The sequence below is a fragment of the Diadema antillarum genome, unplaced genomic scaffold (assembly GCF_040938485.1).
Source record: "Diadema antillarum isolate AM-2024a unplaced genomic scaffold, OU_Dant_1.0 scf00000005, whole genome shotgun sequence".
NCBI lineage: Eukaryota > Metazoa > Echinodermata > Echinoidea > Diadematoida > Diadematidae > Diadema > Diadema antillarum.
In genome coordinates this window covers 657,031-673,438 of record NW_027270894.1, presented here as the reverse complement: position 1 = coordinate 673,438, position 16,408 = coordinate 657,031, and the positions used below count along the sequence as shown (strand labels likewise).

Here is a 16,408-nt window from a genome sequence, read left to right as displayed (position 1 = left end):
ATCCCACAAATAGCTACAATCTAAATCCCCCACCTCAAACAAAATGGCATCCCCTTAAAATTTGCGTTTTGCCCATTTTGCAATGAAGGTCTTTATATATTGATATCGATGATTAAAGAATAACATTGCATCAATGGTTTTAGATTTATTACCACCAAGGCGAAATGCAGAAGGGGTAGGATCAAGCTATTTTAATTCTCTCGAAGGTTAGGAAGTCACTTGAGGTCAGAGAAATTAATAGTTAAATTAGAGAGTGAAAATTTGAGAGAGATAGATAGAGAGGGGGGAGGGGAGTCGACAGATATTATATATATATATATATATATATATATATATATATATACATACATGTATATATGTATATATATATATATGCATGTATATATGTATATATATATATATACATGTATATATGTATGTATACATATATATACATATATACATGTATATATATACACATGTATATATATATACATGTATATATATATATATATATATATACATATATATATAATGTACAATGAGAAAGCGAGAATGATAGGGGCACACACACATTACATGATTATGCATGTACTATACATATATGTATATATGTATTGTTTGTTTTGTTTGTTTTTTGTTCTTTTTCATAGTCTTTTGCAAAATTGAAGGGGTCGGTGCAGTATAGTGCTAACCCACACAATTGTCATTATGAGATAATCGCTGTTAAATGTTTGGAAAGTCCATACATTGTGCATTAATAAAACATGAATGCATGCATTTTTTACCATCTTATTGGTTGAATTCAAATATGATATTTTCACGGAGGTTAGATTGAAGGGTAAGGATCATGAAAATGCATGTAACTCAATTTTGACAAAATTGTGGGTTAGCACTAGATTGCACCGACCCCTTCAATTGTGTGAAGCTTTTTACTTAGCCTACATGTTTTCGCATATATACTGTCATTATTTCATTTAATTCATGTATTTCTTGCTTGATAATCATTGTTGTTTTTTAAACTCTCTATTATACTGAAAGGTCGGGTTTTGTTTTTTTTTTTTACTTTGGTTAGACCCCTAAGAAAAACACTAATTTGCTGGAAGGAATATGCCTCACATGAGTGAGGAATGAATGAAAAAAATTTATTCAAAAACAATATTAAAATGGTGTTAAACTTTTGATCTCGATACACGATATTACCTCCGGAATTTTTCAGCTGTTGACGCTACAGCCTTCATCAGCGGAATGACCCGGCTTTGCCTTGATCACGTGACGGTCAATAAGCGGGTCATAGACTTTCGGAAATTTTTACCACCCTCCGTCTTTGTTGAGAGAAGGTTGGTAGGCCCTGATGTAGATTGCTTCCGTAACTCCCTTTTCAAAGTATCGAGGTTCCCGATCTAGTACCTCCACCTTCTCCAAGTCCACGTGATGGTCTGGCGATTCGATGTGGATGTGTTGTGATACTTCCGAGGAGAGGTGGAGCTGGGGCGTCTCTGTTCAAGAAATCTGGTTCTAAGTGATCGCTCTGTTTCGCCAGTGTCTGATACCTGGCAGGCACCTTGGAAGGTCTTCCCTTGGCAAGGAATCCTATACACGGGACCAGTGATGTCCTTCTTCTCAGTTTTGTCCTTCGGCGCTACTGAGTTCTGGCGTAATGTCCTCGTGGGCTTGAAGTTAACCCTTATGCCAAACGTGTTGAAGTTCCTACGTCGCGCATCAGAAATTCCTTTGACATAAGGGAGTACGATCTGTCCTCTTGATGGAGTTGTAGAGTCAGAGATGGTGCTGGACTCTTTCTTCTTGGGCTGGCTGATCTTATCGAAGGCGCACTGAGGATAGCCGCAGTTTGAGAGAGCCATTTTGATGTGGAGTTTTTCCTCCTCTATACTTGAGGGTCAGAGATGACTGTTTCAGCCCTATGAAACAGTGTATGGATCACTCCTAACTTGTGTTCCACGGGATGATTAGACTCGAAATTGAGATATAGATCTGTGTTGGTTGGCTTGCGGTCACTGTCAGTGTGTCAAGGAAAGCCAAAGAATGGTCCGTTTCTCCCTCTGTTGTGATCTTGATGTCTGGGTCTAACGAGTTCAGATGAGTTCAGATGTCTGGGTCTAACGAGTTCTGTGAACTCTTGTGCGTATTCCTTCTTGAGTTTGGTGGTGTGTCATCGACGTATCGATACCACCATAGCGGAGGATGTGGTGCAGATTGGATAGCTAGTTGTACCAACTGTTCCAAGTAGAGATTGCACACAATAGGAGATACTGGTGATCCCATTGCCGCGCCATGGATTCGCTGGTAGTATGTTCCATTGTAGACAAAGTTTGATCGCTTCAAACAGACTTCAAGGAGTTTGCTTACTTGTGATGCTGAAAGACGGGTTCTATCTTTCAGTGTTGTGTCTTCATGGAGTCTAGACCGGATAACATCAAGTGCTTTGTCTATCGTATCGATACCACCATAGCGGAGGATGTGGTGCAGATTTGATAGCTGGTTGTTCCAACTGTTCCATGTAGAAATTGCTCACAAGAGGAGATACTGGTGATCCCATTGCCGCGCCATGGATTCGCTGGTAGTATGTTCCATTGTAGACAAAGTTTGTGCACTTCAGACAGACTTCAAGGAGTTTGCTCTTTCAGTGTTGTGTCTATCGGTATGGAAGCAAACAGTGCTGTTACATCACACGAACGAAGTTCTTCATCATTCTCAACACGTTCATTCCTTATAGACTCAGCAAAAGTTTGAGAGATATAACCACGTGATGTGTGCGGGTCATTCCGTTGATGAAGGCTGTAGCGTCAACAGCTGAAAATTCCGGAGGTAAATATCGTGTATTGATATCAAAAGTTTAACACCATTTTCAGTTGAATTCCCCATACAGACGAGCTTCTACTCTGATGATGATAATGATAATAATAATAATAATAACAATAATAATAATAATAATAATGATAATATATATATATATATATATATATATATATATATATCCGTTGGGTATATATCCGTCGGGAATATATTTGTTGAGGATTGATAAAAAGTGCTCGATGCTGTCAAGCACAGGTACGCCTATATAATATATATATATATATATATGTATATATATATATATATATATACATACATATATATACATATATATACATATATATACATATATATATATATATACATATATATACATATATATATATATATATATATATATATATATACATATACATACATATAAATACCCACATTATCGTTATTCCTAAGCTAGTTAGTTTATCCGAAAATGAGAAAAAAAAAGATTCGCAATTCCGGGCTCGTTACTACGCGCCGCCTTTGCGTTTTCGGATTAACGAACATTCGGAACAGCGAACCTTGTTTCATTTCCGGATAAACGAATCTTCGGAATAACGAACCTTATTTACTTTTTCGGAATTACATAAACGAACTTTCGGAGTTGAACCTCCGGAATAATTGCCACAAATGTTCGGATTATCAAGGAACCTCTAGGCATACGGAATTTGCATATTTCGGAATACAAACATCAGCGCTACCAAAGGGCCCATGGCTTGATCATCCTTGCTATAAGGCCCTACTTTTCACAGGAGTGTCATTTTGTAAAGGGAATTTATTACTTGGGCTCAACTTTGCAAGCAGAGCAAAGCGGGAGAAAGGTCCTCACACACTAATAATTCTAATAGGCATCATTAATTTACAGAATGATACATTTAACAAGGCGGGAATAAAGAGTGAATGAGCACAGAAGAATGATAACAACGCTGGAACAAGAACGACTGACATGGAAGCTGTAAGAGCTAGGCATACTCTTATTTCGATCATTTTCATTCATTTCATTTATCAAATTTCCACACAAACAAATTATACAGATTATATGGGACCAGAAGGTTATGGATTTATTACACTGCAAGTAATTAACAAAAGAAACAAAACAGTTTGACAACAAAGGGGAAAATTGCAGTGAAGGATAGAAGGACTAGAAGTGAGGGTATATGTGTAGACAGACGTGTGGGTGCCAATCAGTATTTTTTTTTCCATTTCATTTCATTTTTTAATCATATTTATTTCATTTAAAAAAATGCAATTGAATGCAAATATACATTGGAATACACATAACTGCACAAAATCAGTGCAACTTTGTAATGAAGGAAAATTTAGTGAACTAAATGAAACACAATAGATGTGACTGTTATGACAAACACTGAATCGAAGTTGTTGGAAATGGAGGGGACTGCTAAAAGTAGAGAGTTGGGATCTTGTGGGCGCGTATGTGTTCACAGATGTGTATTTACGCATGTATAGCGTATGTATGCAAAATATGTATATGTAAGAGTGTCTGTCTGTTTTGTGTCTTTCGTAAGTACCTCCTATAGTATGTCACCTCAAAACAATCATCATGTTACACAGTTCGTTGCAAAAGGAAAGCAGCCATTTGATGAGCTGATCCTCGGGGATTACCCTGTTTGGGTTCACTGGTCAGCTGACTCTGTCACATGATCACGCAAGGAAGCCTGTCCCTGCAGCAGCTTCGGTGTCCACCTTTACCGCTCCACTTTGAGTAGGAGATAACACGACGCTAGAACCTGCTGTGGTCTTCTCAGCCCTGGACCGAAATAGACCTGTCATTGGTTCGTGGTTCTCCAGCATTTCATTTGAACAGCGAGAGTATAGAATATCAATATTTTTATTGTCCGACAGACCTGCACTGCACAACAGCCAGCATGATATGTGGGCGCGCAAATCCTATCTGTATCGCGAGGCATTTGCCCGCCGTGTCTCCTCCATCAACGCATCGTCCCCTGCAAACCCCTTGCCCCACTGGTACTGCTGCTGCTGCTGCAGGGCTTGGGAAACTGTTAGCGGTGTCGTGCCGCAGTATACGCACTGTCATGTCGGCGGGACCGAAACTCGACCTCGGCGGCATTTTGCCTCCAATAGCCACTCCGTTTGACAAGGACGAAAATATACGATACGACTACCTTCGAAATAATCTCGACAAATGGCACGCATTTCCATTCAGAGGTGGGTGACTTTGTCGAATATCACAATTCATGAATTGGCAATTCATTATTCAAGCAAATTTACCTGAATCCATGCATGGTGAACACCGGTGAAGAGTGAGATTTTGTTTCAAATTCGTTACCATTTAGGGAGGGACACCTAATCAATAGACTGTAATTAACTGCCAACAGACCAGAAAAAAAATAAATGTAGAAACATTATGATAAATCAAGACTTTTTAATTTGTTAATTTGCAGATCAGCAGTTGTGATCTTAACAAATTTAATTTGTAGAGGGAGACAAATTGAAGGAACTCACACCTAAATCAAGACTGTTTAGTAACGTTTCGAAATTATCTGCCAGTTACTTTCCTAATTAAGCTCAATTAATGGCTAGCCTAGATAAGGTCATATGACATGATGAGTGAGACAGCCATCGGCATCAGGTAGAGGTCTATATCAAAGGTAGACCCTATGGCTATAGGCTATACGAAAGTAAATTCTATTCTATCCATGGTGTTCATTGTAGAATTTCAATATGGATTGGGCTCGTAAAAAATGGAACCGCAACAATCATTCCTTGCTTTTGTGTATACCCCATGTGGCAAGACAACTCCAATCTTGCACTCGACATTCATTTTGTGTGGATTTGAATTTGATTGAACCCACAACAGGCTATGTGGTACAGGGATCAAATGGCGAGTACGCGTACTTAACCAAGGAAGAGAGAGTGGAGATGGTTGCCAAGGCTCGCGAGGCTGTACCAAGTGACAAGCTGGTCGTGGCAGGTTCCGGATGTGAATGTGAGACTGCAGTTTAACAGTAGTGTCAATAAAGACAGTGCATTGTAATTTGTACTTCCAAATTATGTGCTATATATACACATTAAAGTGGAGAGTTCAAGATGTCTGTGATGCATATCTCCTAGCAATTATTAAAAAACTTAAGACTTTATAGAGACAAAAATACTCTTCAAATGTAGAATCAACAAAAATTGTTGAAATGTTGGATCCCCATGTGTACAATGTATGTTTTCCACAAGCATCTAACCCCGGGCAAATGTGTTGGGGTCGCTGGTGTGGTTAAAAAATATCATAATGTACCGGTACATTGGACTCAGTGAGTGACTTGATGACATCATCATTGTCCCATATCGTGTATAAGAGAGTGTAACCAATACTACTGTTTTATGATATATATATTGAGACTTTGAATACCAGCCTTCTAGAACTTTTCTATTTCTCTCCAATTTTGTGAAACATCTACCATGCTGTAAACTTGTTTGATTTTTCTCAATATACAGGGTGCATGTAGTAAAGTCAATTGTGATTGGCTTTTGAGCTATTTTCAATTTGATTGCAGTTGCATTTTTTTTTGTTTCGTTTGCGTTGCATATCATACATCTTGTGTGTCACCAAATATTATGTGCCCATCTGGTATCTGAAAAGTAATTGTAATTACTTGACTCAGTAATGAACTACCTCATATTCTCTATTAGTAGCACAATGGGCTTGCTTTCTTGTTGGGCACTGTCACATTGTCACACCATGAATCCATGATTGGCTTGTCCAAATCATGTGACTGCCAAAACTAGGGGGTAATTTGTAGAGGTCTATTGTTAGTAAACTTGCCTTTAAGTATTCATGCATGTCTCAGATGTCATTTCTATTGACAAACTGTGGCAATGTAAAATTTGTTAGAAATCTTTTCTCCATTTTCCCCTTGATGTAAAGGCTTTTCATACAAGCCTCCATTTGTTTCAGCCCAGGTGTTTAATTATTGTACCACTTTCTTTGATGTTTGAGTTTCTGAATCTTGCACACTGAAGTGTGTCATAAATTCATGCACTGTGTGTCAGGACATGGAAATGGGATTGATAAAAAGAAGGCACATAGATGAATGAAAAGAGACACTATCGCAGAAAGACCATAAAAGTCTTTAAAATTAATGTAAGGCAATGTTATTGTTCAAACAATGTGGTTGTTGTAGCAAAAGCAACAGTAGATAAGAAAACTGGTACTGGTACAGTTTTTTCTGTTCTGTCTTATATTGGGGCAAATTCAGTGTATTGAGATCTAAGGAGTGCATCAGACAGAGAATGAGCCATAAATAGATGATCTTCAAACCTCCAAGCAACACAAAATAGATGATCGTGAAATTTTATCATTTTTTCCTTAAATCTCTGAGTGGGAAGATGCAGTCATAGATTTATGAAACAAGTTAACTGATCATGCATTTGCAAAAATTAAGAAAAAATTAAATAAAGATAAACATTCAAAATGCACATTTTATGTCCATTGTGCCCCTAACCTGTCTGTTGAAGACTAGTCCCAAGTATACTCGGCAGATGTCTGATGGGAAATGCATGTTACAGCAAAATCAGCTCATCCTCAATGGATTAAAAACAAATTAAAAGGTTACCTGCTCTTCATTAAGCAAGTAAAATGCAAGATATCTTATTTTCTGTTTTCATAGAGTGAACATGAAAGGAAATCAGCATTTTTGACCAATGAAATATCATGAAACTTATCCAAGGAAGCTACAAGTGTACAATGTACACTTTACTTTGGGGCTAGTGTACTCCAAGTGCCCACTAGAACAATGCCCATTTGATGAAAATGTGTTATCAAACATTCAGTATGACAAATGTCATGGATTTTGCACACAATAGTCATGAAATAAATTATTCCAAGTGTGGTTACCAGATCATGAGATGTGTATGAGTGCTAAAATTTGTGGAGTTTATGCAGTGCATTAATCAAATTGAGGTCCAACTTGATCATTTCATTGTTATCCTTCCAAGTACATTGCACATAATGAAATTCCTGTATCTAAGTAAATGCAGGAAGTATCTGATCCTACCTACCAACAGGTCCTATCAACAAACCCCAGATTGTATTGATGAGTTTGGATGTACATTGATATTCAAAATATCTGACCACCTGATGGTAATGATTTTCATCCCTGCATCCATGTGAATGGCTTATAAGAAAATATGAAACTCATTCACTGGTCTGCTAGATTATTAATGACACCAACATCACTTTCATGTTCTTCAGCCACCCGTGACACAATAGAGATGACTCAACGGATGGGTGATGCTGGAGCGGATGCAGCGCTGGTCGTTACGCCGTGCTTCTACAAGGGTGGCATGAATAATGCTTCAATGCTGCAGCACTTCACGAGGGTAATTCTGTGTTTGTGCAAATAAAACATATAATTAAAATAATCATTGCCTATTTTTTAAACATATGGAACTACATATTTTCAGTGTGAGTGAAGAGTAGAATCATGAGAGTACTATTTTACATTGATTGGAAGGGGAACATTTGGAACGATAGCAAACATTCTGTAGTCAGAGATTGCTGCTATAGTGACCAGTTTAAACTTTTGATGATGTTCGAACTTGTAAACTTTTGATGATGTCCTCCGTTGTCAGTGAGGAAAGGGTGCATGAGGGCTTGCACCCCCCACCCCCATTTTGCAACAATTTTGGTTCCACACATAAGATGTCTTGATGTTGTTGCTGCACGGTTTTCACTCTACAAGTGTATTCCTCGTTTCCGCCCCTCCAGGTTGCGGATTCAAGCCCCATTCCAGTCATTCTCTACAGCGTACCAGCAAACACTGGCATAGACCTACCGGTGGAAGTGGCTGTCACGATGAGCACACATCCCAACGTCATCGGTATGAAGGACAGTGGTGGCGATGTGAGTTAACCCAGATACTGTACCGAAAATCAAGCTTATGGCCTCAAACCTCGTAGAGCTGACAAGTTTTATACGTATTAACTAGAAAATGCCATATAGAACAACAGCTAGCCAAACTCCAATTTTACTGTGCGGTTTCTCCAGAAACATCCAGAAGTAGCTTATCCTCATGTTGTATTGGTGTACCAAAATTCTATATACAAGTACCGGTACTTTGAGGCCACAAGTGCATATTGCATAGATATACACATGTACTTCCACTGAACACAATTCTCTCAAAATAACTCCTGTACTCAGTGGCGGATTCAGGGGGGAGCGCACCGGCGTGCCCCCCTCTTTTTTTTTTTTGAAAACAAAAGAAATGAAAAGAAAAAATGGAGGGGGGCATGTGCATCCCCCTTTAATTTTGTGAGGCCCAGCCCAACCCCCCAACCCCCAATTATGGAATTCCTGGATCCACCCCTGGTAATTGCCAGTTAACATGTGAATTAATGATGTGTATACCATGGAACAAATGTAGGTGCAGTAGTTTAGTTATTCTGCTTTGAAGTGGGTCTATACTGTTTGTCGGATTTGTGTGTATGTGAAAAGTAATTGTAATTGAGATTGTGATATTTTGACTTGCCCATATTCTGGCACCATTTTGAAAATATTTTGACATTTCAGTCTTTCTTGTTAAATTGTGTTACATATGGTACATGAATTAAAACAAAACCAGAGGGAAAAATAATGATGTAAAATATTGCATGCAATGTGCAGCTAGGAGCAAAATCTGGAGTTACAGATAAAAGTGAGGGTTGGTGACAAAAGACTCATAATAGTCCCACATATCCATTTGTGAGGCAAAGTGTTTTTACTTCAAAATGGATGGGCGAAAGCCATGGAAATGAAAGAGTCAGCGTGCTGAGCATTGTTGACTAACCTATTAGAAAATGGAAGCATGCTGTGTGACATAGTCTTTCTCACTGCAGCTATAGCACAATTGTGGGATGTAAATATATCATCAGAATCAAAGAAGCAAGAATGACTCCATTGTCACTGATGTGGAACCCTCATTTAGATTTTTGGGTCAGAATGTGAAATTCAGTGGAACCATGTATATTTTAAGAGGCTGTGCTGCTAGGGACATGGTTTCTATTCTGTGTCTCATAGCAGCCTCAACATGCCTTTTTCCCAGCCAGGGGAAAAGATGGCAAGTAAATGTGTTTCAATTTATTGCTCCATGCCTAGTATGACCTGGCATTTGACTTTGCTTTGTTGCCTAGTGTTTGTTCATGCATGAGACCACCTGTAGGCTTGTATACAAAGATCACCAGCATTTTCGTGTGTGTGTTTTGTTTTGTTTTGTTTTTTTCAAATTGGACTGTACAGCATTTTTTGCAGCCTGAAATTTTTGTGAATTGTCAGTGGCATTCAAAGCATACAGCATAGAGAAGAACTTAATTGCATGTATTTTCATTTTGCAAATCTTGGCTCTCGAGAAATATGCAAAATTAGAATGCCCATTCCTGTTTTACAGTATCTTGCCTGCTCAGAATGATTATTCTCTGTGCACAAGTGCATGCTCCTCGGAGCAAAAATGGCTGATTATGAAGATCTGTCGGGTGCAAAAAAAAAGTTTATTGTATTGTAGCATTCCCTTTTCTCTATAATTAGACAACTTGTCTATATGAAAATGTAACCTCTCTATTGGAATGATGACTCGTTTGTGCACAAGTACGTGTTGCTCTGAGCAAACCAAAATGACTCATCATAGAGATCTGATGCATTGGACATGGAGTTTAATAGGGGTCAAACTCTACCCACTGACAGCCATGAATGCATGCATTCAAATCATCCGGTATGAAAGACACTCGAATAATGTAATTCATGTGCTGATTGAAATGGATGTACATTGTATGCACAATGTACCATGTGAGGAATAATGACCCTTGTTGCGGTTGTTGTTCCTGTCATTTTAGAAAATTAATCTGATTTCTTAGGATTCATTTAGTCAGTTAGTAACAGTTTTCCATCTGATTTGTAACATTTATTATGTACACACGTATTTGCAAGTTAGTTTTTGTTTCATTTGGTAATTGCTTTCTCTGAGTGTGTGTATGATATGTGAAGGTGAATATATGGTTTCACCGTAAATTGAACATTTTCTGCCAGCTATGTGTCACTCAAAGTGCCATTGTAAAACAATGACATGACATTGGATGCATTTGATTTCAACGTAGATCAGAGGTCAAATGTCAGACACAAATTTTGTTGTACCTGCAGTGGGTCAGTTGTTACGTTGATGTCATTGGATCTAACCTTGTGCATAGCTCTGGTATTAGAGTTCTAAGTAATGCATTGAGTGGCTTTTGGGCAAAGTCTTAATGGTGAAATTTGCTGTTTCCAAAGTTATTTTTGAAAAAAAAAAATCTTTCCATCCAATCTGATTCACAACGGCTCACTGGCTTCTTAAGGGCAAAATGTAGTGAACTTCTCTTGTATTAAAGGTCAATATCAAGTAACAAATCTTTATTGTGTATGCAAGAATGCCAGATCGAGTTTGGGGGAAATTCTTCAAACTTCATTGTTACATCATGACAGTATTGTGTGGCAACTAGTGAAGAGTTTAGTGTTACAACAGTAAAATGGACATACAAATTTGTATGTGACCACCAGCTGATATCTGCCATCTTGTTTGTTGTAGGTGTCAAAGATTGGTCTACTGGTCCATAAGACCAAGGGACAGGACTTCCAGGTCCTGGCTGGATCTGGCGGCTTCCTTTTGCCAGCCCTGACCGTTGGTGAGTGGCTACTTTAAGTAGCAATGCAGCTGTGTTGTTTTGTTGTTGTTGTTGTTGTTTTTGTGTGTGTTGTTGCTCAGGTTCACCTGACCTCTACCCCGGAGTAACAGTATGTGAAATTGTTAGCTTAGAACAGTCAGCTTTGAACATTAGTGAAAGTGGAAATTCAAAGAAAATCACCACTTGGCACAAATTTAAATGCTGTGTTTATGTTAAAATCTTGGACTTGACAAAATGTAAGACTTTTATTCATTCCACGATGGGAAATTCATACGATGTGTGCGGTAATGCAAGCATTCCGGATGAATTTGGTAAAATTCAGTGAAGGTTTTACTGATGTCATAAAATGGGCCAGTCTAACAGCAGCAGATGGCATGTCTTATCTCAAATAGTCATATCTTTCCAGTGATGGTTTTTAAGCTGGGCACTGGTACAGTAGCGTTCTTCGCCACCTTTTCTTTCAAAGAATATCGCAGTTAGCGTAATTCAAAGTAATTCAACCTCTTCTTCTGTAGCAATGAATGCAGGTATGATTTGTGTTCTAAAAACACCAATTTTTGTGATGCATGGTCACATCTGAGATGCATACATGTATCTAGAAGGAATGATAATTACCTCCGCCAAGGGAGGAGGTTATGTTTTGTTACCGTTGGTTTGTGTGTTTGTCCGTGTGCAAAATACCGGTAACTCAAAAAGTAGTTAACGGATTGGGATGAAACTTGCAGGAAAGGTTGAGAATGACACAAGTAACAAACGATTAACTTTTGGTAGTGATCCGAGAATTTTGGGGGAATTTATGAAGGATTTTTGATATTTTGGCAGGTAGGGTCAATGAACTTGGGAGTTCAGGCTGCGCGTATTTGAGGTTTGCATGCGCGCACTAAAGTGCGTGCTCTAGTTTCTGCTAGGGCGAGGCGCGCCGTGCAGCTGAGGGTTTATGACATAACAAAGGCTTCTATATTGGGAAATCGGGCGACTTTCAGCACACAATGCTATATAAGTACGTATGGGTGGAAATCACTGATATCTCTATGGAAGAACAAGATCATTGGTGGAAATGAGCTGCATGCTTGGCAGAGGTCTGCGCTCTCAGAGTGCTTTTCTAGTTAATATTGCATTCAGACATACAACAAACACATTACTTGATAGTGCATGGATAACATGTTTCTGAAAGATCACATGTAAACAGAAGGTTTGTTTTTTGTTTTGTTTTGTGTTTTGGTTTGTCTTGTTTTGTAGGTGTGATAGCATTTCATTTATCTTGCTCCTTCCACCACAGGTGCAGTTGGTGGTGTCTGTGCTGTAGCCAATGTGCTGGGAAGAGAGACCTGTCAGGTGTATGAACTCTTCAAGGCGGGGCAGACGGCAGAAGCAGTGGCTCTGCAGCATCGCCTCATTGCCCCCAATGCCTGCGTGAGTCACTCCATCCACCTTAAACCTATTAGGTCATTACGAAAGTTTGCAGCAAACAAACAAACAAACAAACAAAAAATTATTTTCATCCTTAAATTGTCACCTCTAAATTCCAGTGTGTGTCTTATGTAAGAATGAAAAGATTTTGGAACTGGTAAAATTCCTTTTTTCACACAAAATATCAGAAAGAATTTCATACCAACTTGCCAATTTTAGAGAGAAACAGGAATGCTGTCCCAGTAAATATATTGCCAATTTAGGGATCACTAATATGTATCTAGCAATTAAGAGGCTAAGTAAAGAGAGTTTGTACTCTTATACCTTCTGAAACACTTAAACTAAGAAGCAAAGTTATGATAAAAATAGAATAAAATAAAGTGTAATCACACAAATGGAACATTAGTAGAAGATTCATTAAAATTAGAGATAAAGATTAAAAAGTCATAGTTTGATGTGCTGTTACAGAATAATGGTATTCATCACAACCACTTAATTTAAAATTCGGCGGTCAACTCTGTTTCTTTTTGACTTGCACATAGATATTCACCAAAATTTCAGTTTAAATTCACAAGAATATCCTGTATCTTCGTTCAAATTGTAGTGTAGCAATAACCCATGAATTGCGACTTTAAAGGAAGGGGTTTAAGCATTTCATCTTCAGGTACAAGATCTTTTGAAATGAAATGAAGTAGTCTGATATGCTGAAATGGTTTCTCTGTATGACTGATGTTGTGCAAATCTTTCCCCTTCCACTTTAAGACCTTTACAGGTTTTTCTAACTGAAATGTCCTCATATACTCACTGATATGATTATTTAGAATTATGAGATCTCCTTCCGGCAAACTTGAACTGCAATATTGGAGAAAGATTCAACAGCAAATCATGTGGTATTTCCCCCCCCCCCCATCTTTTGTGATCTGTTGTGGGATGACAGAATATGAAGCATGACACCACTGATGCTATGAAAAATGCAGTTCCTTTTGAAAAAAAAAAATCAGTTTGTGTTTGAAGGACATCATTATGATAGACAAGTTGTGCATGAAAAGAATCGGAAGGGCCTGCTTTTTATTAGACAGATTTTGTCCATCAAATATCTGAAATGAGATTGAATATCAATGACAATGGAGAAGCGTGGCTTGCAAGGTTTATTATAATAATTGAGGTGCTGACCGTTTTACCTGGTTCACGTTGATACTCTCACAAATAACTTGAAAGAAAAAGTCTACAGTGATAAACCATTGTCCATGGGGAACCGCTCATCTCATCCTTTTCTTCTTCTTTTTTTTTTAATGGGGGTGGGGGGGGGGGGGGGGGGGGGGGGGGTCAGGCAAAAGAAATTTTGTTTTGTGCCAGAGAAATTAATCCTACCATGGAAGACCATTGAAGTGACAGGCTGCTTCTAGTCTACCATCCTTTTGTTTAACACCTATTGTAATCTGCTCGTCAGCGAACAATCATGAAATTGGAAGACACTTTGGCAAATTATGACCTTGGAAAAGCTTGTTGATTGATGTTAGTTTTGAAAGACACAGACACACAGACTGGTAGAGATACACACACATACATACCCACACACAAACACACACACACACACACACACACACACACACACACACACACACACACACAACTTCATAGAGGCTTTTGTTCACTGTCTTTTGGACTCCAGTCTGTTTGATGGCACCATTGTCTGTACTGGTATTCTGCACACAGGAGTAGCTGTAGGGATGTGTTTGCAAGAATTACTGTATATGCCACATGTTTGGCCACTATATTTTGCAAACTGGGATGTGCAAGACAATCATGCGAATGATTGAATTCATGTTTTACGAACTGCATAGATTTAATGAGAAGAAAGTATCATCCCTTTTCAACAGAAAAATTTGTAGCGATTTAAACTCCTTGGAAATGATATGTGATGCATTTGCATTGCAGCGTTATAGGAGACAATGATTTCACATATATTGTAAATTTTGTGAATGCTAGCTGACTTGTGACTTTCAAAAAGAATCTTGTTTGGGGGAATTGAAGGCTGTCGGAGAATATGGGAGAAACGGTTTGACAAATCAATCATTTGTTCACTAGTGTGTATTTGAGAGAGGGATTGCTATACAAGTTTTCTATGTCACCTTTATCTAGCATGTATCCTCTGCACATTTGAAGATAAAATGTAATGTTTCAGATTCATTGAAATTCACTGAGGGTGCCTATTAAGAATTGTAGTTGCGTTTTATCCAGTCCGCTTTGCCCAAAGTCATTTGAAAAAATTACGATTTTGAGATTGCTTTGTGAGAGGCTTTTGTAGTTATAGTTTCTCTGAACTAACAGAAAGGTGAGAGCAGATGAAATACTGATATTATTTCTCCTGTATGTGTGACAAAGATCCTTGGCTGAATTGGTTGGACATTTGTCCTACTGGTCCCATTCTGTAAAGATTGTTGTAAATAGTATCAAACACAGCAGAATTGTCCTCAGAATCTATGTGATGTAGGCATTGTACTAGCATGAAGCATGAAATTGGACATCAGTGCCTTTTGTCTGCTTGTCTGGACATATCTTTTTGTAGTCTCTTTTATTTGCTGTGTAATTCTTCTTCTCCTCATTATTACATGTATCATTATTGTTGTTTTATCAAATGAACTTTATTATCATAATCTTATCTCGAATATGAAAGACAAGGATCATGCTGTTGTCATCACCATCAGCAGTATTGTAAAGAACTGTATAACTTTCAATAGTTTTGTCAAATATCTCCTCCACCTCTTCTTCCATCTTGTAGGTGACAAGGAAATATGGCATCCCCGGCCTGAAGACTGCCATGGACTGGTTTGGATTCTATGGTGGCCCCACCCGATCACCACTTGTGCCTCTCTCAGAGGATGTTACCGCGGCGATGAAGAAAGACTTCACTGACAATGGGTTCATCCCTTAGGCATGAGATCCCCACCCACCACGCCCACCTTGTTTTTGATTAGATGAGGATGGGGTTTAATTCTTCCAAACTGCCAGCCATTTTTGCTGCATCATTTCATCTTTGCATGATGACATCTTGGTATGTCTCTTTATGCATATTGTACGCGCCATATATTTTAGTGAGCCTAAATTTTTGCAAATCGGGACTTCCCAATGATTTCGCGAGTGGTTAATTTTGCAATCATGGAGTATGGTAGGAGACAGAGAATTGTATATGTGCACATCAAATTCAAATTGGGATAAGCGTCAGTATTTTTGCATGTCTTTAAATTCAGGAATAGCACTTTACTCGCAAAATTCACGAAAGTATGTCCTCGTGAAATATTTAGGGTATACAGGAATCAAATTGTTTTTTAAAGTATTGTAAAAGAATGTGTGCTGGATTTTCTACTGTGTTTGGTCATTATGAACTTGAACATAAAGAGTGTATGACATTCTCTCTTGTGTTTGTCTCTTTCTCTGTCTCTTTTTCTTTTCCCTTCTCTGTCTTTCTGTCTCCCCTCTCATATATATATACATTTGTGTGTGTATA

The 16,408-nt window shown here is 38.3% G+C and overlaps 1 protein-coding gene across 1 annotated transcript; it reads left to right on the top strand.

The window, feature by feature from the left end:
- The first annotated feature begins 4,524 nt into the window (after positions 1-4,524).
- On the top strand, positions 4,525-16,408 carry LOC139713596 (4-hydroxy-2-oxoglutarate aldolase, mitochondrial-like). The gene is made up of 7 exons (XM_071625337.1): positions 4,525-5,019; positions 5,672-5,800; positions 8,057-8,184; positions 8,573-8,707; positions 11,394-11,490; positions 12,770-12,903; positions 15,683-16,408. Exons 1-7 carry the CDS (start codon positions 4,719-4,721, stop codon positions 15,833-15,835), a joined length of 1,077 nt encoding a protein of 358 aa, XP_071481438.1. The 5' UTR covers positions 4,525-4,718; the 3' UTR covers positions 15,836-16,408.